The following is a 21,115-nucleotide window of genomic DNA, read 5'->3' on the forward strand; positions in this document are numbered from 1 at the left end:
AGGATGCACATTCACATGCATCTTTTTTACTGTGTGCAATTCTGAGTTAAAGTCAGTTAAATAAAGAGCAGAAAATCTGAAGCAACTATTTTAAACCTTTTAACTATTTTAAACGTGGTTCACATCCTCTGTAGCCTCTGCACACTGCCTATTCATAACCCAGCTATAACAGATTAGCATTCAACTGCTATATTTAACATTACTTAACTCATGTCTGTGTGGATATGTGTGTCTGTGTTGTTATCCCCCCTTTTCTCCCCAAAAATGGTAACACACCCACATCGAATGAGAGGGCTCCTTTGAGAAATGTGTTTCTCGGGTTCTCACGGTGTAAAAGTGACGCTATCGCTAAACTCCGAGAATCAGCAGCTCTGTCTGCATTACATGGTGCTTTGCCCAACCTCTGTGTGTGTGTGTGTGTGTGTGTGTGTGTGTGTGTGTGTGTGTGTGTGTGTGTGTGTGTGTGTGTGTGTGTGTGTGTGTGTGTGTGTGTGTGTGTGTGTGTGCGTGCGTGCGTGCATGCATGGACAATTTAGTTTACTATGTATATGTGTGTGAATTTGAGACTTAAATAGTGAATGACACTCTTTATGAGACCCCTGTCCATTCCTGTGGTGAAAACATGGAAAGACTGTTTAACTGCTCATACAGCCAGAGGTCATAGCCAAGTTCAAGTGTGTGTGTGGACTTCCCCATGCTTGTGTCTATGTTTAGATATACAAACCCACTGATAATTTCAAAGGAATGGGTGCCGGTTTGATTGATGGATTGGTTTATCAATATGAGATGGCTGAAGGAATTTCATTTTCCTAGAAGGCAGCCTCACTGTTTGACTACAATAAAATATAATTTTGATAGATTTGCGGCATACAACGTCCTTTCACACAGAAGAGTAAATCACACACAAACGCGCGTGCACACACACACACACACACACACACACACACACACACACACACACACACACACACACACACACACACACACACACACACACACACACACACACACACACACACACACACACACAAATGTCCATTGTCACTGTTAGCATCATCAGTGATTCAGGTTTTTATCTAAATAAAGTCATATGTCACCATATGGAGAAAGCGTTAATGCCACATGTGAATGAATACAAGTTTTTATTGGTGCCGGTGGATTAAATCTACTATTTATAGGCTAAAAACACATTTAGAGTCCTCAGTAACAATTGAGTGCACTAAAAAGTTTTTAGAGACTTCAGATGTTCAGCTTGTTTTATTTCGTAAGGATTTTGTTACAGTCAAAAGCTCACAGAATAAGAGTAAATGCACATGTTTAAGTGAATGTGATTAACTTATTATAGTGGTGAAAAAAAGAGTTTAAAAAGTCAAGTGAAAAGCAAAAGGAGCATTATTGTCTGTACAACACAATGATGCGACCCCCAGCAGCCTCAGTGTGATGACAGGAATCTGGAAAATTACATCTTGTATCATTTTCCAAGAATAAGGGACACATCCTTCAACCATGAATGGAATTTTTGAGTTTTTATGTCTTTAATTGTAACGTATGGACATGTGGCACAGTGAGGAGATTTGTATTTCCTCACTTTTTTCTTCATTTTCCATCAAGTGAAGGATATTTGGGCAATGCCACTCATCTTTTTACAAATTCAAGTTACAGCAGCTTTTGAATGCAGGGGGGACATAGAGTTAAACGCATTCCCTACGAGTTCTGTTAATCTTAGATATGGGCTCGAGCACTTGTGGAGCTTCCAGAAGCAACACCCAGGAATCAACAAAATAAAATGTTTTCAACTTTTTTTCGATCAACTGAAATTTTGTGGCCTCTGGGTTAACAGGATGTTGTCTGTGAAAGAGCATCCACTGAGGCTGACCACTGATGCGAGGCCCGTCCAGCAGCAAAATGGACAGAATGAAACTGACAACGCAGAGGTGCGGTTGTCCCTGCGTCATCCCTGACCATGTTAAAACTGTGTGTGTGTGTGTGTGTGTGTGTGTGTGTGTGTGTGTGTGTGTGTGTGTGTGTGTGGGTGTCTGTGTGCTTGCGTTCAGAGCAGAGTGAGGTCAGACTGCAAATATAGCCTCTTCTGTCTTCAACTTAACGTCCAGACAGCCTGTGTCTGACAGGGAAAAACATTAAAGTCTCTGACTTTTTTGGTCAAAATACAACAGGAGAGACAAGCGGGAAGGAGGGGGGAGAAAGGGGGAGGAGAATGAAGAATGAGTGTGTGTGTAAAGGGGGTAGGAGGGTTAATAATTTCAGCCATGCCTAAAAATAGGAATCTTGGATTTTAAAAAAAAAAAAAAAAATAGAACAATTTTGAAAAAAATAAAAGAAGCTGCTCTGCTAAAAATCACAGCTCCATAGCAGCCATTTGGACGATGTGATGGTGGAGCCTGGGAAAGTTGTGTACTAGCATGTCTGTGTGTGTATCAGTGTATGTGTGAAAATGTAGCCCTAAATTGAATGATTGAAGTTCTTACTTGCATTTAGGCACAAAACGGTTGGAAAGCAGTTATGTTGAGGCTGCTAATGCCTGGTCTGTCCCTGCGTTTACCTCATTTGGCCTGTCCGGGTCTAACCTAAATTCGTTTGGTTCAGCCAAGTATGGTCTGGACTGGTTCACGGTTCTGTCAAATCCTCCCCTGCCCTTTACTGACTCACGAGAAGACATTTGGGGATTTTCAGATAAAGACAGATTGAGAGAGAAAAGTGAAACATATCTAAGTTAAGTCACATAAAATATGTTGGAAATGAAAACACGTTAGATGAAACTTCGATGCTCAGGAACGTGAGGAATGTTAGCCCACCAGTCTCCATTTCAGTGCATTTAGTCTGCATTCTAATTTGATATCTGGTCCATGGCTGTCTCAAAGAGCACGTCTAATGTGCTAAAAAGAGATTCATTTAAATGTTATTTTTACCAGCTGGTTTATCTGTACTTGTTCTACAGCGTGCGGAAGGACTTAGTCACAGAGTCGCAGACTGAATGTCTCTTCATGTCCAGCTTCAGAGCCTTATGAGTTTTTTGTGTTATGTTGTTAAGGATGATTACCAGTTGCCAGTGTGCAAAGTAATTCTGTTATGAGTAGTGCTGTAACTAAGTGGTGGCAAAGGAAACACTGTTTCATTCAACATAATTGCATGAAATAATCCTGACTTTCACAGTCATCAAAAGGATGTAACTTTTATATATAGTTTGTTAGCTACTGTTAAGGTTTCCTTGTTTATATACACTTCACTTCATATTTAGAGCAGATTTGAACCAAATTCTGCCACGTATAGAAAAAACATGAAGCTACACACGTTGAACATTACATGATATGAAACAAGTGCAAATGGAGAATACCCAGGATTCTTAGTCTGCTATCTTTCAAAAATGAAAGATTTATTTCCCACTGATCTGGGCTTAGTGCCCTGACAGAAGCCTTTCCTGAAGAAATGTGGCATTGGCAGAATCATGCTTTGGATTTGTTTTTCTGTGACTGGGAAAGAGAGAATAGTCAGGTACAGAGATGTTTTAATAAAAACTTGCTGCATAGTCCTCAGAACCTCAGACATTGCCACAGACAAGGGTCCAAAACACAAGGCCAAGACAGCAGTGAAATTTACTGGGGACGACTCTGTCAAGTCCTTCAAGTGACCCAGTGAAAGTCATGAGTTAAACCTGAACCTATTTAGACCCCCAACAATGGTCGTCCAGTGACAGTTGCAGGATAACCTGAGAGTAGGGATGGGTATTGATAAGATTTTCACGATTCCGATTCCATTTTCGATTCTGTTTAACGATTCGATTCTTTATCGATTCTCTTATCGATTCTTTTTTTTTTTTTTTAAAAGGAGAACACTAAGGTCGATTAGCTTACAACTGTTTTATATCTTCTCTTTGTAAGGCCATGTTACTCTTGTTCAAACCCAACAGTGAGATAAGAGATCCACAGCCTACGGCTCTTCAATGGGGTGTCACAGGGTCCCCAGGAAAAAAATTTTTAAATGTAAAATAATAAAATAAATATTCTTCTGTAGCAATAACAAAGTGTAACATAAATTATTCTGTAGCAATTACACAAGAATATCCAGTAATGTCCCTGCCGACAATTAAACACATTCACTTACCGAAAATCGGGGCATCTGCTGTGGCAAATGGGTTCAAGCCTTTTACCACAAACTTAGTCACTGCTCGGTGACATTCGTCTATCCTGGCCTGAAAGGAGACGCTACCGGTAGACTGCAGGGAGAACTACCAGCATCTGAGGCAGCCAGACTCTGTCTGTCTCTCTTATCATGGTCACCTAAATGCACAGTAATGGCAGGTTTTGTAATAAGGCAGATCGCGCTAACATAAATATGCACTCTTAGTTGATTATTTACCTGCCGCATTAACGGGAGAGGACGTGCAAACGTTACCGCTGCTGCTGGGTTGAGATTCACGAGTCCGGAGCGGAATTAAAAACACGACATTCATTTAAGGTTATCACGTGTTTTGTCAGCAAATGCTTTTGCATATTCGTAGTGTTTCCTCCCTTAAATGAAATATTTACTTTTCAAGTATTGCAAGTGCCCTTTTGTCATCCGTTCTCCTAAAGTATAACCAAACTTTTGAGCGTTTGAGCCGCTTAGGCACCATGTTTCCTGCCAGGTAAATGACGCTCCGCAACGTGGTGACGTGATTCGGGGCGACTGGAATCGATAAGGGAATCATTTGCAAAAATGGCAAACAATTCCAAGGAATTGAAACAGTGGGAACCGGTTCTCAACAAGAACCGGTTTTTGATACCCATCCCTACCTGAGAGAGCTCAATGCTTTATCTAATTTCAGTTATGTATATAATTGATTCATTTTCAATATTCCGTTGTTAAGTTGTTAATTTAAAAACGGTTTAAAAATTTTCATAAACCCCTCTGTCCCTTTTCAAAAGCAGAGCTAGGTGTTATTTGAATTTATCAGGTAGAGATTGGTTTATGAGTGCAAGTTTTTAACAAAGGTGTTGTAATGGAGGAGGTCACTGTAAGTGGGATGGACTTGACCTCCTGACTATGACTGATGTAGATGATAAGGTGCTGACTCTAAGAATCCACAATCTCAACAGGGTTGTCCGATAAGAACAGATGGCATATCCACAAAATCCACTGCCACTCAGGTATCTGTCGTTCACTCATTTATTTAGCAAGAATCCGAAGCACACATCCATAATGTGAGTGAGGGGATTTAACAGACTGTAAAATGCTATATGCCGTGTGGTGAGTGATGGTGTGGTTTCTGTTGGAAAGAACATAAAAGTCTTCCATAATTAGGTGAACAGAGTGAATTAAATGTGTAATACAACAATACAAACAATACTGGATAGTGGAACATTCAACCAAAATAAGGGAGTGTCAACAAATGCTAATTTTACTATTTACATAAATCCTAACTAGGCACTTTACATTAGAGCTAACATGAGAAATTAGTGACGGTCCCTTAATGACCGCACGGCAGAGGCTGCTTCGCAGTAAACGGCAGTAACAAACAAGGATTAAACAAGGGAGGATAATGGCCGCAGCAAAGAACAAACACGATAAAACACAGAAACTTACAGTCTCATGGACGCACACCGCTAACAGCATTAGAGGAATGAAAATCCACACGGTGAGTAAAACTCTGCTGACTCTTCCCACCTGCAGCTCCGACTGAACTCTCTGCGTCGACATGTGCGTAATGATGAGGTAGAATTGTGTCTTCTGATTGGTGAAGAGAATGGGTTGCCTCACCGCTCATTGGCTAAACGGCAGCCGTATGCTGATATCTTACTCCGCAGATGCGGCTCCGTTCGTGAGTTCTGCGAACTGGCTGGCCTTTTGTACAGCCGCCCCCAACTTTGCGGAGCAAAAGTGCACTTCACTTAGGAAGGTCAGGCAGTAGACTCCGGTGGAAGAGCTGGAAGTCTGATAAGTCGTCCCACTGATCGTGTATATGTCTTGTCTCCAACCTGTATCTGAACGGTTCGAACCCTGCCATCTGCTCCAGGGATTACTTGGCTGACCTTACCAACTGGCCATAGGGCACGAGGGAGCTGCTGGTCCACAATGAGAACGATAGTGCCAACAGTCAACTCATCTCTTTCCTGCTGCCATTTGTGCCGCATCTGGAGTGAAGGTAGATAATTCCGGATGTAGTGGATCCAGAATTGATCCGCCAAGGCTTGACATTGTCTCCACCTACGACGGCTCAGGAGTTCGGCTTCTGGGTAGACAACCTGTGGCATACCGGAATCAGGCCGCCCCATCAACAACATGTTGGGAGTGATCGGATCAACGTCTGCTACGTCTGAGGAGACATAACCTAGCGGCTTAGAGTTGATGATGCTCTCTACCTCGCTGAGTATCGTCCTAAAGACTTCCTCGGTGACATGCTGCGAGCCGAGAATGGTATGCAGCGCAGACTTGATGGAACGAATCTCCCGTTCCCAGGAACCACCAAAATGTGGAGCCTGTGGAGGGTTGAAACGAAAATGAATCTGCTGGCTGGCCAACTGTGACTTCAGAGCTGGGCCGAGTGCGTTGAAAGCCTCCTGGAGTTCAGAGCTACCACCTCTGAAGTTGATACCTTGATCCGACAGCAGTTCGAAGGGCTTCCCACGTCTCGAGATGAAACGACGCAGTCCCATCAGGAATGAGTCAGTGTCCATGCTGGCAAGCAGATCAAGGTAGACTGCGTGGGTCGTTAGGCATTTGAAGATGATCCCCCACCGTTTCTCTGTACGCCGCCCCATCTTGACAAGGTATGGGCCAAAGCAATCCACCCCAGTTGAATAGAAGGCTGGGCGATGAAGTCTTAAACTGGATAATGGAAGGTCAGCCATCTTGGGAATGACCGGCTGGCTGCGCCACCTCCTGCATTCAGGACAGTTGTACTGGTGCTTCCGGACGGCCTCTCGTCCTCGAAGTATCCAGAATCTGCGCCGGAGCTCAGCAAAGACCCTCTCGGAGCCCGGGTGAGCAAGCTGGCGATCGCAATCCTGGACGATGAGGTTTGTGATAGGATGCTGAGGGTCAAGAACGACAGGATGCAAGATGTCTTGACTGAGGGTTTCACATCTGCGAAGCCGCCCCCCTACCCGAATCAGTTGAGCCTCTGGGTCATACTCAGGAGCTAAGGCAAGTAGGCGACTGCTGGCAGCTACCGGTTTGTGAGATGACAGCCGAACAAAATCTTCAGGGAAACTGTCTTCCTGTACCTTCCGGAGGAGTGCTAACTCCGCTTGCCTGTAATCCTCTGCCGTGGGTGTCGAGTCAGCAGCTGTCCCATGGACAGCTCGAACGTAAGCTTCCAGCAAGGTCTGGTAGCCACTGAAAGAACCAACATCAGGTAGATGTGGATCAGGTATTCTGGTGATGTTCCCACAGAAGCTCTCCTTCCGCAGCTCTGATGAATCATCAAGGGAAACGTGGTTCGGGAGCTCCGGGCAGTATGATGCCGCCTGCCAGAGAAAAGGTGGGCCCCGGCGCCACCGATGATGAGAGGTGAGCTGTGAGAGCCGTAATCCTCGAGTGATGTCGTCGGCAGGATTGTCGCCTGATCTGACATATCTCCACAGGCTCCCTTCAGTTAGCTCTTGAATATCTGCAACTCTAGAGCCCACAAAGATCTTGTAGCGGCAGGATTGGGACTGGAGCCAGTTCAGGACTGTAGTGGAGTCGGTCCAATAGACAATGCTTGAGATATGAAGGGTGAGTTCCCTCTTGAGGACGGCAGCAAGCTGGGCTCCCACATGAGCAGCACAGAGCTCCAACCTCGGAATGGACTGCTGACGGACGGGAGCAACTCGAGATCGGGCAGCTAGGAAGGCTACCTGGATTCCCCCCATATGATCTTCTGTCCGAAGGTAGGCTACAGCTCCATATGCCTTCTCAGATGCATCGGAGAAGATGTGGATGCTCTGCTTGCAAAGGGATGGGTCTGTCTCTGGCTGCACGTAACAACGTGGCAGGGAGACATCAGGGAGCTGAATCAATTCACTTTCCCATGCATGCCACAGCTGCAGCAGGTCGATTGGCAGATTTGGATCATCCCAGTCTCTCCTTTTCCTCCAGAGATGCTGCACCAGGATTTTGGCCTGAGTGGTGTAAGGAATGAGAAGGCCAAGCGGATCATACTGCTTGGCCAGAACCCGATAGATGTTGCGCATTGTGGGCTCCACCAACTGCTCAGTGTGCCGAATCTGATATCTGAGCTCGTCAGACTGACAGTGCCATTGCAGGCCCAGAGTCCGCTCTGGTACATCAGTCCCATCGGGGGAAAACCACAGTTCACTGCTCTGTGAGACTGATCCAGGTGGCATATGACTGATGAGTTCTGGGTAGTTGGAAGCCCACTGTCGTAATTCGAAGCCACCGGTGAGCAGCAACTGCTGGATTTTGTTAACCAGTTGCTGGGCTTCGGGAAATGATGCGAAGCTCTGGAGGAGATTGTCAACATAGAAACATTTCTCCACTGTGTGACGGGTATCCTCGCTGGGGCTGCTGTGATCCAGAACGTGCCGCTGCAGAGCATAGGTGGCACAGCAGGGACTGCATGTCGTCCCGAAAGGCAACACTTGCCATTCGTAAACCTCTGGTTGCCTCGTGCGATCCATATCTCTCCAGAGGAACCGGAGGAAGGGCTTGTCAAGAGGCGGACCTGATGAAACATCCCCTTGATGTCACTGCTCACTGCAATGGGATACTCCCGGAAGCGAAGTAACACACCCAGGAGCGTCGAGCCCAGGGTAGGACCAGGTAGGAGATGCTGATTCAGGCTGTTACCATTGTGCACGAAAGAACAGTTGAAGACAACGCGATCCTTGCCATTATGCTGAACCATGTGGTGTGGTATGTACCAGGTGCTACCATCCATCTCCATGTCTGCGATGGTCAGTTTACTCACATAGCTTGCATCCACCAGCTTCTGAATTTCCTGGTTATAGGTGGCTGCTTGTACAGGCGTCTTCAGGAGGCGCTTCTCCGTAGCTCGCAGGTGACCCAAGACAGAGTCCTTAGTGGAATGAAGCGGGACTGGTTCCTCTTTCCACAGCAACGGGGTGGCATACCGGTTGATACCATCCACCTCCACTCTAATGGTCTTCTCCTCTAGCATCTTGACAGCCATGGTATCCTGTTTTGAACGTGTGGCCACCTTCTCATTCTGGTATGGGAGAACATCCATCTGCCAGAGCTTGGCTACATTACTGAGAAGTTCAGCACTGGGAGTCAGGGTGCTTGTGAGTAGACACTGAGGAGTGGAGGCTTGATGTAGAAGAACCTTGGCTGGACCCTGCAGAGTCCAACCCAGCCGTGTCTTGAGTGCAGCTGGTCCTCCCCGTGGACCCAGATGGACAGGCTCTATTGGAGTCAGGAGATGTGGGTAGTCAGAGCCAATCAGCAATAATGGTTGAGCTTGGTGGAACGAATGAAGTGGAAGACTTCGCAGGTGGCGGTAGGACCTTTGCAGTGCATCAGCTGGATGTGAGTGTTTGGCAAGCCCAAGCTCAGTGGCAGTGAATGCTCTTTGGATCCGGAACCGTCTCCGAGGGTCAGTGGCGGAGGCTATAGAGAAGGAAACGGAATGTCCTTCCACCGTTCTAATATCTTGTCGGATGGTTCGGAGCGCCAACTCCTCCCTCTTTCCCTGAAGGCCCAGCTCTTGGGCAGCACTGTGAAGAAGGATTGTGCGCTCTGACCCATCATCTAGGATGGCATATGTCTCTAGCTTCATTTTGCCATTATAGAGGCACACCCTGACCATTTTCAGTAGCACACAGCTGGTCCCCCATGTTGGATCAACGTAGTACGTGACGGGTTGGACAGCTTCCTCCGCCGGTCTGTCAGAACTAGTGGATCGCGATGCATTAATCTCATGGAGTGTCTCCAAATGCACCTGATTGCATTGCTGGCATCTAGCTTTCAGGTAGCATTGCGCCTCTGGATGGTCCCTTCCACATCTCCAGCACCGCTTGCCTGTCTGAATCCAAGACAACTTCTGCTCTATATTGAGCTTCTTGAAATCTGTGCACTGATTGAAATAGTGCTGAAGATTATTACAGAAGGGGCAGAATTTCTTTGGCTTCCCCAATTTGGAAACTGGACGTGATGCCTGTTTTGGAGGCTCTGGGCCTTTAGCAGGAGGGTCGTAGCCCAATAAGACGGTTGTGGTTGCCGCTGCAGATCTCTGCTTGGGTCTGGCACCCTTCCCACGATCCACACGTGGCTCTCGAGGTTGCTGATGATGATGGAAATACACATCATCATCTTGGATGCGGACTTCATATTCAAGCCACTCTGCCAAATCTGCTAAGGTTGGGATGGGTGTCTGAAGAGGATTGATGAACCGCTTAAACTGCGCTCGAAGACTGTGTGGCAGTTTGGACAGCAGTCTGGTGACGTGTGACCCACACTCTAGTTCTGCTCTCCCCTCTTTCCCAAGCTGTTCTAACATTCCCACGAGAGCCCTCACTTTCAGGGCGAAAAGACGGAACGCTCGGCTGTCACCACTTCGCACCGGAGACTCTGACAACACGTCAGTGATCCGCTGCAGGGCAAGTTTGTGAGGTTGACCATACAGCTCTATCAGGGATGACATGGTCTGGCTGTATGGATAGCGACTATTGCTGTAGGAATCGGCAATAAGGAGGGCGTCTTCCAACTTGAGGTGATCGACTAGGATCTGGTACTTGAAACGTTCAGTTGCATCGTGAGGCAGGATATTGTCAAGGGCCATTCGCAAACGAGCGAACTGGCTGGGGTCATCAGACGTGAAGTATGGAATGTGTGGTGTTGGTCCCCGGTACACGGTCTCTGTACTTGGTAGAGGTTCGTGCTGACCATATTTCCTCCAGGCTTTGGAATCAGTTGGCGGCCAGCGAGGCGGGTCCCCAGTCATCTCCCGGAAGCTTTCTGGTTGTTGGCGCTGAAAGGTGTATGGCTCTGCATATTCAGGGGTGACCTGCCTCTTCACACATGCTCCAGGCCCATACTCGTCCTTCACGTTAATTTTCCCGACCTGTTCAGTCACAGGAAGTTGACTGTACTGATAAGGTGACGTACATCTGAAAGGACCTGAGGCTGCTGCACTAGCAGGAATTTCTGATACCGGAGGTGGTGGAACAGGGAATGGCTCAGCACTCTGAGGATCAAGTGGAAGTGATGCCTCTGGCCAAGGTAAATCCTGTATGTCATCCTCTGGTATGTGAAAGGAACGTACCGTGTGTGGGTAGTGTCTGGAGGCATGGTCAGGATGAGGAGACTGAGGCATGGAATCAGTCCACAAGGACTGCCTCTGGTCCTGGGTACTGGGGCTTAATGCAGAAGGTTGGGGAGCTGGTGACGTCTGGAGGGCTGAGGACCGGAGAGAGAGGGCACCAAGCAGAGTCTGAACCTCTCGTCTGAGCTGATTATTATCTTCCTGCATTTCTCTCAGTGCTGATAATACCATGTCTGAGGTGCCATGCTGAGAAGTCTGGTCAGCTGGAGTGGCTGAGGTGTTGGGATGTGCCCCATGGTCATCAGGGGACTGGTTGTGCGACACATGCACCTGTGGTAGTGATCTCCTTGGCAACTGCACCAAGAAGTCATCGAGGTAACGAGGCCGATGACCATCGCGACGAGGACGAGGAGTGGATGAGAAAGCCATCTTGCCTGTGAAACTGTTACTCCGGCTCGAAGGACCATGTAATGGAGGAGGTCACTGTAAGTGGGATGGACTTGACCTCCTGACTATGACTGATGTAGATGATAAGGTGCTGACTCTAAGAATCCACAATCTCAACAGGGTTGTCCGATAAGAACAGATGGCATATCCACAAAATCCACTGCCACTCAGGTATCTGTCGTTCACTCATTTATTTAGCAAGAATCCGAAGCACACATCCATAATGTGAGTGAGGGGATTTAACAGACTGTAAAATGCTATATGCCGTGTGGTGAGTGATGGTGTGGTTTCTGTTGGAAAGAACATAAAAGTCTTCCATAATTAGGTGAACAGAGTGAATTAAATGTGTAATACAACAATACAAACAATACTGGATAGTGGAACATTCAACCAAAATAAGGGAGTGTCAACAAATGCTAATTTTACTATTTACATAAATCTTAACTAGGCACTTTACATTAGAGCTAACATGAGAAATTAGTGACGGTCCCTTAATGACCGCACGGCAGAGGCTGCTTCGCAGTAAACGGCAGTAACAAACAAGGATTAAACAAGGGAGGATAATGGCCGCAGCAAAGAACAAACACGATAAAACACAGAAACTTACAGTCTCATGGACGCACACCGCTAACAGCATTAGAGGAATGAAAATCCACACGGTGAGTAAAACTCTGCTGACTCTTCCCACCTGCAGCTCCGACCGAACTCTCTGCGTCGACATGTGCGTAATGATGAGGTAGAATTGTGTCTTCTGATTGGTGAAGAGAATGGGTTGCCTCACCGCTCATTGGCTAAACGGCAGCCGTATGCTGATATCTTACTCCGCAGATGCGGCTCCGTTCGTGAGTTCTGCGAACTGGCTGGCCTTTTGTACAGGTGTTAAACAAATAAATAAATAAAACTACTTCCCAATATTGATCATGAAATTTATCTGATTTATAAGTCAGTGAGTCTGACCTGCTTTCAACAGATTTAGAAGGAAAAGTGTCAAATGCTACCTTTAGTTAATGCTGCAGACGACACATAATCCTGCAGAGTTGTATCTGCTTCTCTTCCTTGCATTGCTTATTTGGCTTTTAAAATGTTTGTACAGGCATGGACTGTGTGTCATTGCTGTGCCGTCAGGAATTGTTATGTGATACGCCGTTTAGAGAAGCAAGGAGGACTCTTGGTTTATGAGTCACTTGCATATTGACAGCTCTAAACACTTTGTCGGGGCCGTTGGGGAGGGTGTAAACATGCAGGTAATGTGTTTTACAGCAATGATGCACAAAGACTAAAAGGGTGATTTCGGGTGTATCTTTCAGAGGAAGCCACAGTTCTTTGGAATCATCTACACCATTATGGAATGCTGTAGAACACATTCACAGGAATGTTTTATTTAATAGACAAACATATACACACTTGTCAAGTGGTTGCGAGTTAGTGCTTGTGGTTTAGTTACAAATATACATATAAGACGTGAATACAAAAAACAGCATCTGCTGTATGTTCTTGAGCATTACGAAATATATTTGAATCATCAAAATGCTTACATGTAACATCAGTTTGGATTAAATTAGGCCTCAGTCACCCGGGCCTAGAGACCGGTCAGGGACCTCCTGACATGTCTGGATTCTAGAAAAATGTGGATTCCCCAACCAATTGGCAGCTAGTTGCTGGAGGCTTCTGGCTGTATTTGGGTGAAGTTGGTCTTAAAAAGATTACTGCCCAAAAAACCTCCCAGTGATTGCTTTTATTACTTGTAGCTTGCATTAAAGACGTCGATTTGTGGGCAAAGACTTTGTAACTAACCACCAAACAGCAGTGAATCTTAAAAAAAAAGTGCAATGCAAACCAGAAACAGAATATTCACTTTTAACATAAAAGTTGTGCCTTACCACTAAAACCAATGTTTCAAAAGTTGCAACTTTTACTTTAAATGCAAATGATGCAAACCTCTCACCAACTAGTTGGGGAATACGCATTTGTCTTAGTGACCTGGGATTACCTGGGGTCAGTGACTAGTTTCTAATCCTCCATGCCTGTTTCACAGTTTTCACCGCACCTCCAGCAACCAGCCACTCACTAGCCAGATGGGCAATACAAATTTTTCCCTTGCAACCAGTGGTTGCCAGGTAGTTGCCAACTGGTCTCTAGGCCTATGTGACTGATGTCTTGGAGCACAAGACTATTTGCAATTGTTGTTGGTGGAACAAAAGAATGTAAAAAGTAACTGTAGGCTGTGAAAGCAATAAGCACTAATACACTCTAACTTCTTGGCTAAGTAAGCCTGGCCGGAGTGCATCATTGTGCTGCAATTCTGAAGCCACCAGACAGTTCTGAACACAAACTGATGGAAAAACACTTCAATAATCTATTGTTCACAGACTTCCCTCTAGTTATTTTCTGACATGTGTAATGTCTTAGAAAAATGATGTTAAATCCCTTCTGGGGTCAGAGAAGAGTGGAAAAAAATCAGAGTGAAATCAAAACGTTTTACTATTGACAACTGAACCATTCTAGACTATTCTGGATTTTAGGCAGAAGTGAACGAGCCAACATTGCAACATTCACACCTCAGTGGGGGTGGGGGGCTCACGAGTGGCAAACAAAAATCTGTTTTTCTATTCACTTTCTGAAATGCTGGCAGAAAAACTGCATTGGCAATGAACATTTCTGGTTTATTGAGGATAGAAGGCAGAAACTGGGAAAAAGGTCTTATCATTTGCAGCATCTTTTAATGACAGCTTTATGAAAAAGTATATGAAAACCATGAACATAGGAAGTACAAGCACCAGTGGACTCATTTGAAAGTCATGAAGACTTAAATTGTACTGATGAAGAATTTTGTAGAAACTTTAACGAACGTAACCCCTGGTATTTGTCTTACTCTGAATTGTTGTGAAGTAAAGAAGGTTCTTAACACAAAATAAGATTATTTTTTGAATTGTTTTGAAAAATATGATGAATTTGATGTTAAATATAGTCATATATAAACATCCACAGTAGTAAGAGGTTAACTGCCCTCAGTCTGGTATCAGCAGTGGCCCCTAGGTCATTCTGAAGTCGTCATTTCAATACTATTTGCCTAATCTCAGTACAAGATGGCTGTAGATGATTGCCACTGTATCCGGGAAGTACTGGCCCTTGATGGATGTGGGTCCGAAAAGACCAGCCGATAACACACACTTATGACGTACGTGGCCATGTTTGAGCTCAAATGTGACGTATCATAGTATCATAACATAGTAGTAAGTGCAGGTCATTAATCTCACTATCAGTGGAGAGCGGTGGGCCCGGCAGACTGGAGCTGTGTCTGCTCGAATTCAAGGCTTGACTTTGGTCCACGCCAGAAAAGAGAGCATTTCTTTTAACTTTTCAGGCTTTAACATTCTTGTCTGGCAGCTCTGCAAGCATGTTGTGGAACAGGGCTGAGAACCTCTTAAGCTCCAAATGAGCTGGAAAAGCCAGCTCTGGTCGAGCTCTATAGCTGAGAAGACATGAAGTCGCAGCTTCTCAAAACTCTCTGCAGCACAGCAGAGTGCGCAACATGTTATATTCTAACTGAAATTGGTGTGACCAGTCCGTTTATAAAGCGCTGTATGTGTTTCTGGAATAATTTGAATAAGTGCCCTCATGAATGCATTTATGCTTTTCATGTAAAAAGTGGCTTTGCTTTACATTTGCATGTTTGAATGAGGAGGAAAGTGTGTGCTGGGGCCGATGGCTTTGTGCAGCCATAATCGCAGCTCTATTAAGTGTTCACTGTGAGCCATGCCACATGTCAGCTGGAGTCAAGCAGCTAGAGAGGGAAGATGGAGTGGCTATAACAGCCTGGGAGAGAGGCGAGACGCAGAGTGGGAGAAGGGAGGATGGAGGGGTCAGCAGAGGAGGGAGGTCCAGATAAGTCATCACTTAAGTTGTGGTTTGGGTGCTCTGTTTGTTGTAAGATGCTTTTTAGGCACTTTTGGAAAACAAGGAATCGAGTATAAGATCTGTTTTCTGCCTGAGGATTTAACACTTGTTTAGCAAAACAAACCTTTTATTCTCTGCCAGCTTGGAGATGATATTCTCTATCGGAGAATATTTTATCGACAGAGACTGTGACGCTATTGCAAATTACTACGTATATATTATTGAAAGGCAGTCAGCAGTAGCAGAGAGTTGGTGTCATAGTGGTGAGATTGCACTTTGTGACCTGTGCTCAGTACTCTGAGTCAGCAGGCTGCCTTTGGTTTAAACCAGGGATTTTCCCGCAGCTCAGTCCCTTTGGTTGTGCTCTATCTGTGTTCTATCTCACAGGAGCATATGGAAAAGATTAAATATAACACACTGTAAGAAGAAAAAAAGAAAGAAAGTCGCAGCCACGGCAGTTGAATGCTGAAGCCACGAAACTTCTACCGTATTAAGGGGATGCTGCCCTGCTGAGGTCACTGCTGAGTCGGTTAATATTGAATCAGTTATGTTTGTTTGAAGTTGCCTGAATCTGCACAAAGATATTTTACATACATTGATATTTTACCTGTTAACTTTTTTTATTGGTGTAAGATTTTTCATCAGATTTTAATTTGGCATTCATGGCCATTTCCAAATCAAAGTGTTTTAAGCAGGCTTTAAGTTTCAGTGATTCCCTGTCAGCTACAGAAGGATGGCATTTTATTATAAGATGTAATATTAAACTTTGAATTCAGCTTTAAAGCATTGCATGTATAATTTTTAGTACATCTTTTACTGTAGGCCTCCAGCATGTTCGGACTATGTTGGAAAAACGTCTCTTCAGTCTATCAGTCATCTTGAACACTGAGTACTGGTTTGGTTTTAAGTCTTTAATAAAAATAAAAATAAAAAAATAAAATAAAATTATAAATAAAATAGATTTACTGATTCCTGAATCATATGTATACAGAACTCTGTTTTACAAGATAAAGAAGCAAAGCAAATAAAATACAACAACAGCAGATAAAAAAGGAAATAATTTGTGTTGATTTTTTTTTTTAAATGAAATGATTATAAAATTTTGCTATAACATGCATTATAACTCAATATGGTCACGTGATCTACATAATTAAAAGAAGTAAACAACGTAAATCAAAACAGGAACATGTAATTTTGGATTGCAGTGTCAGTAGTTATGCCATTACATTTAGTTCACTAATTACATTAGTAAACTATGCATAATATAGAAGCAAAGTTATTCTCCAGAACTCTTTATATTATCCAGTTTGTTGGAAAATTTGTATTGTAGAGTATTTTAATAACTCGAAAAGCAGATCTGGCTTGTATTTTAATAATTACAGATATCAAATTGAGTAACAATAACAACAAGAGCTGTACTGAAATCCACATTTCATATCACTTCCAACAGAAATTTAGAACTCCGAGACAATAGAAAAAAAAACATTTAAACGTTGGTCAGCTCGGTTTCCCCTCGTGTGTGTCAGAATATGTTTCAGGTAAAGGGGTCCGCAGTGGTCGCTGGCTGTTTCTGAGCTGCAGTCAAGTGTGGAGTGTGTGATGGGGGGTCATCCTGTGGCCATGTGAACAGGAAGGTGCGGGTTCAGTGTGAAGGGCTGAACCTCTGAGCTGTTTATCAGATAGCTAATGAAGCAGAGCGATCCTGAGGGAGGAGGAGTGGGAGAAGGGGAAAAAAGAGGGTAAAAGGTAAAAGAAGGAAAGCGGGTGTAAAGAGGCCGAGAACGAGAAGTTATCGCTGAACGGGCTGAGATGAATAAACCAATCTTCCGTTTCATTCTTCTTTATTCCCACTACAATACGTAGAAAAATACACATCAGAATATTTATTACATGTCCTTGTTAAAAAAAAATCAGCAGAGGCCATATCACTCAGCTCCTGCCGTAAACATTTTCTCTGGCTGCAAGAGAAGCAGACCTACGTTTCCAATTCCCATCATCACAGCCATCCAGTTTACTGCAGGCTACACATCCATCAGTGGGGTTTTTCAGGAAAAGGGAATGAGCCTGCTTCATTACAAGTTCAAATAATCAGCCAGTCAGATGATCAAAACAGTATTACAGTGTAGATGTCAGTGTTTGATACTCCACTGTTTCCAGTGATGCTTATTCCTGCTCACGTCGAAAAGGAAAGCGCTGACATATTTTGGAAATGGCAGACTGGGAACTCACCTCTGATTAAATTCTCAGGATTGATGTCATGTCTGTATTGTTGATATAAATTTAAAATATTGTAGTGTAATATGCTGGCTACTTTTGTGGTAACACTCAATTATTTTGTATAAACTGTTTAATGTAGCAAAAACAACAAGAAAAGAAAGATCTGAATGAAATTGACATCTAAGTTTGCCTTTGCTGTCTAAAGATCTTCAACATACACTGATATAACGGATAAAAGCAAACTCTTCACTCGTCTTCACTCAAGACTCGTGTGCTTCGTGTTTATGAACATGCCGTCGAGCACTTTGGAGCTGGAGCTAAAAGAAGACTGCAGGAATATTGCACAAAAATGTCATAGCTCAATTTATATCCATGATCAATATTTATGCCATTATCCATGGAACAGTTTAGTTTTGACTCAAAAAGATTTAAAAAATGGAATTGAAACTTTTTATTGTTTGATGATTGAATATAAATGCGCCTGTATAGACAGTGAAAGTTTAGAAAACTACAGTTTTGATCTTTATGGACTCCTGTTAAAACATCGGGGTCCTCTGCATCTGCAGTTGTTGCTGTAGTAATAAAACGTTAAAGTGGTTTACACCATTTGACCCACGGGGCTTTCTGCTTTCAAATAATGCATAATCGTGGTCAAAGCCATGGAAAAACATAGCAGTTCACAACATAAAAGGTTTAAACTGTCGGACTGCTAATGAAATATTCTGTTATCTCTTCTGCTTGTTTGTTACTTATGATTTGTCAGAAGCAGCCGTTTGTAAGAGAATTACATTTTCCTGTAAACTTCACAGGCCCAAAATGTGGCAGCAGACTGAATAACATATTCTGATGACGCCCTGGATGCTTTGTTTTGCTGTCAGTTACACGCCGAGTTGCAATTTTTGTCTTGTGTAGCCGTGTGAGAGTCTGGTTTGTTCATCAGAGGCCAGAGGGTGAGAGGTCAGAGGTCAGGCTCAGGGGAGTCATCATTGTTGAGCGCTCAGGTGACCCTGAACGATCCTCAGGTAGAATGGCCCTCGCCTCCCTGAGGAAGTTCATTCCATCACTGCTGGTGTGTTTGCGAGAAGGCATGTGCTTAAACAATGCCACAACAGTGCACAGAAATGTGTGCATACAGTAGTTCAGCATGCAAGCTCACAGCATTACACAACATTTAGAGTAAGAGAAACGGGACTGTTTTTTTTTCTTTTCACTACTGGTGACATTATCATAGAATTGTAAACAAATTAGCAGTCGCTGTTACTTTGATTACTATGAAAATCTGATGCAAAGATTACTATTCCGTATCACAACTGACTTTCTTTTGACTGTGTCAGTTTTTAAACTGTTGTGTGAAAAAAGTACCACGAACTGGTTTTCGGGGTACTTCTGGGGTTGTATCAGTGCATGTTGGAATCAATCGGGTACTGAACACTGAAACTTAAACCTTTTCACAGATGCACTAAAAGGTTTTACCTTCACGAGATGTCAGGGGTTTTAGTGATCACCCAAATGTCTAGAGGCACGTTTCATTTGTTGTTTCATCAAAGCATCGTATCGAGCAGTTTAACCTTTGTCTTTGTACTGTTTGCAATCTTTTAAACTTCAATGCACAGAAATGTTTGCATCTTTCTGCGCAAGTTTTACTGCAAAACAAAAACGTTGCCAACAAACTGCTGACAGGAAGTTGTAAGTGTTAAATGTGACCCTTTACCCATAGAACTGAGAAAAAAATGATGAGATGTCAGAGATTTTAATCTGCTGATATATTTTATATTTACAAGCCCAGTTGTTGAGCTATTGAAGGGGAAATAATGAAGAGTCGGAGAATACATGACATTCATGACTGTTTATAGCAACTTAATATAACAGCTGGGTTTAATTTCACAGTATTTTTTTCTTCTTCAAATAGTTCAGAATCTGAAGCAAATAAATAAATAAACTGAAATGAGTTAGCACAATTTGAAACAATAGAGTCTCAATTACACACTGATTTTAGTCTTGTTTATATAGAAATTGCATTTAACATGAAAAAATTACGACTAGGCATTCTGTCTTCTTCTGTGATTTTAAAGAGTGGAGACATGAGCGTCTGTTGGTCTGTCTTTGTGTCCCTGGCGAGTTTCTTCTAATCGTGCTGGATGTGCCAGGGGTCAGCAGCTCTGACCTGCTGGCTCCAGTTCACCATAAATATTATGGAACCACGCCTTCGCTAGTTGTTTAATATAGCACCGTGTCCGTTAAGGGACCTAAAGTAATAGGTTACGCTGGGGTATCTAAGCTAATAATAACGTTGCCTGCACAGTGTAATTAGGAATAGTAAACACGAGTCAGGATATAAGGTTTTGGAAAATTCATTTGTATTTGAGGAATTTCATCAGCTTCTTTACTTTCACTTTATGTGTCTTAAAATATCTTTGAGTTGTTAGAGTATGTCAGTTGTGCAACGCTGTTGGCCTGAATGCACGTGTATTCATGGCCACGTGTGCATTTTTGTGTGCCAGCAACACAGTGGGCCTGTGGGAGTGCTCTGTCCTCCTTTCCCACAGTATGTGTCCCCTGAGCCCTTGTAGTGACGTCAGGGCAGAGGTATGGGCGAATGCCCCGCTCAGAGGTCGCAGGTTCACTTCCTGTCTGTCAGGGCTGAGTTTGGCACGGTCCAGTGTGGATCACCGAACTGTCTTTATGATCTCTCAGTAGTTTGACCTCTCTGTCTTTGTCTCTGTGTCTGTCTCTTTCAGGCTATGTGGCTGATGCTGCAACAGGAGGAGCCCGAGGATTTCATCATAGCAACAGGGGAGGTGCACAGTGTGAGGGAGTTTGTGGAGAGGGCCTTTGGACGTGTGGGAAAGACCATTGTGTAAGTCAACATATCAGTATTCTTTTTGCAGTCAAAATCACAGATTTGCCTGAGAGGCCTCAATATAAGACACCCCAACCCTATGTCTCTTGTCTTGGAAAGATTCCTCCCATGTTTAACCTGTCATTCACCTCCCCTCTTATGTGCTGTGAGATACTGACATGTGGTGAAGGATGTGTTCGTTTGTGGGGGGGAAAAAAGGCAGGTGACATGTTTTGTCTGGATGAGACTTTAAGGAAACAAACTACACAAGAAGTAATCACGGCGCTTGAATCTTGGAGCAGGTGTGGGAAACTCTTAGTTCCTGCTAAGATTTCTTTCTTTCCAGGTGGGAGGGAAAGGATGAGAAGGAGGTTGGCCGTTGCCAGGAGACAGGGGTGGTACATGTGAAGGTGGACCCAAAATACTTCCGTCCCACCGAAGTGGTAAGTCAAGTTTCTCCTACCATTTGTGTCTATATGTATAATGCACGTGTA

At 43.9% G+C, this 21,115-nt stretch overlaps 2 protein-coding genes across 2 annotated transcripts in view; one reads left to right on the plus strand and one right to left on the minus strand.

The window, feature by feature from the left end:
• gmds (GDP-mannose 4,6-dehydratase) overlaps positions 1-21,115 on the plus strand; it is a 222,070-nt gene that overhangs the window by 160,622 nt on the left and 40,333 nt on the right. The window contains exons 8-9 of the mRNA XM_085385930.1: positions 20,521-20,639; positions 20,968-21,064. Of these exons, the coding sequence (XP_085242056.1) occupies positions 20,521-20,639; positions 20,968-21,064 (216 nt within the window). The remainder of the gene's footprint in view (positions 1-20,520; positions 20,640-20,967; positions 21,065-21,115) is intronic.
• On the minus strand, positions 5,003-12,572 carry LOC146649413 (uncharacterized). Its single transcript, XM_085387514.1, has 4 exons — positions 12,276-12,572; positions 8,731-11,958; positions 5,581-8,662; positions 5,003-5,263 (listed from the first exon to the last, which is right to left on the minus strand). Exons 2-3 carry the CDS (start codon positions 11,648-11,650, stop codon positions 5,895-5,897), a joined length of 5,688 nt encoding a protein of 1,895 aa, XP_085243640.1. The 5' UTR covers positions 11,651-11,958; positions 12,276-12,572; the 3' UTR covers positions 5,003-5,263; positions 5,581-5,894.

Source organism: Rhamphochromis longiceps, linkage group LG17 (genome assembly GCF_057381845.1).
Source record: "Rhamphochromis longiceps isolate RC_006_pf linkage group LG17, R_longiceps_female_GT1.1, whole genome shotgun sequence".
NCBI classification, from domain to species: Eukaryota; Metazoa; Chordata; class Actinopteri; order Cichliformes; family Cichlidae; genus Rhamphochromis; species Rhamphochromis longiceps.

Bases quoted from the DNA above. Each gene is read 5' to 3' on its own strand.
- LOC146649413 (XM_085387514.1), bottom strand. From the start codon at position 11,650: ATGGCTTTCTCATCCACTCCTCGTCCTCGTCGCGATGGTCATCGGCCT. The intron at 8,663-8,730 runs GTGTGTTACTTC...ATGTTTCATCAG, and splicing joins CCTGGGCTCGACGCTCCTGG to GTCCGCCTCTTGACAAGCCC.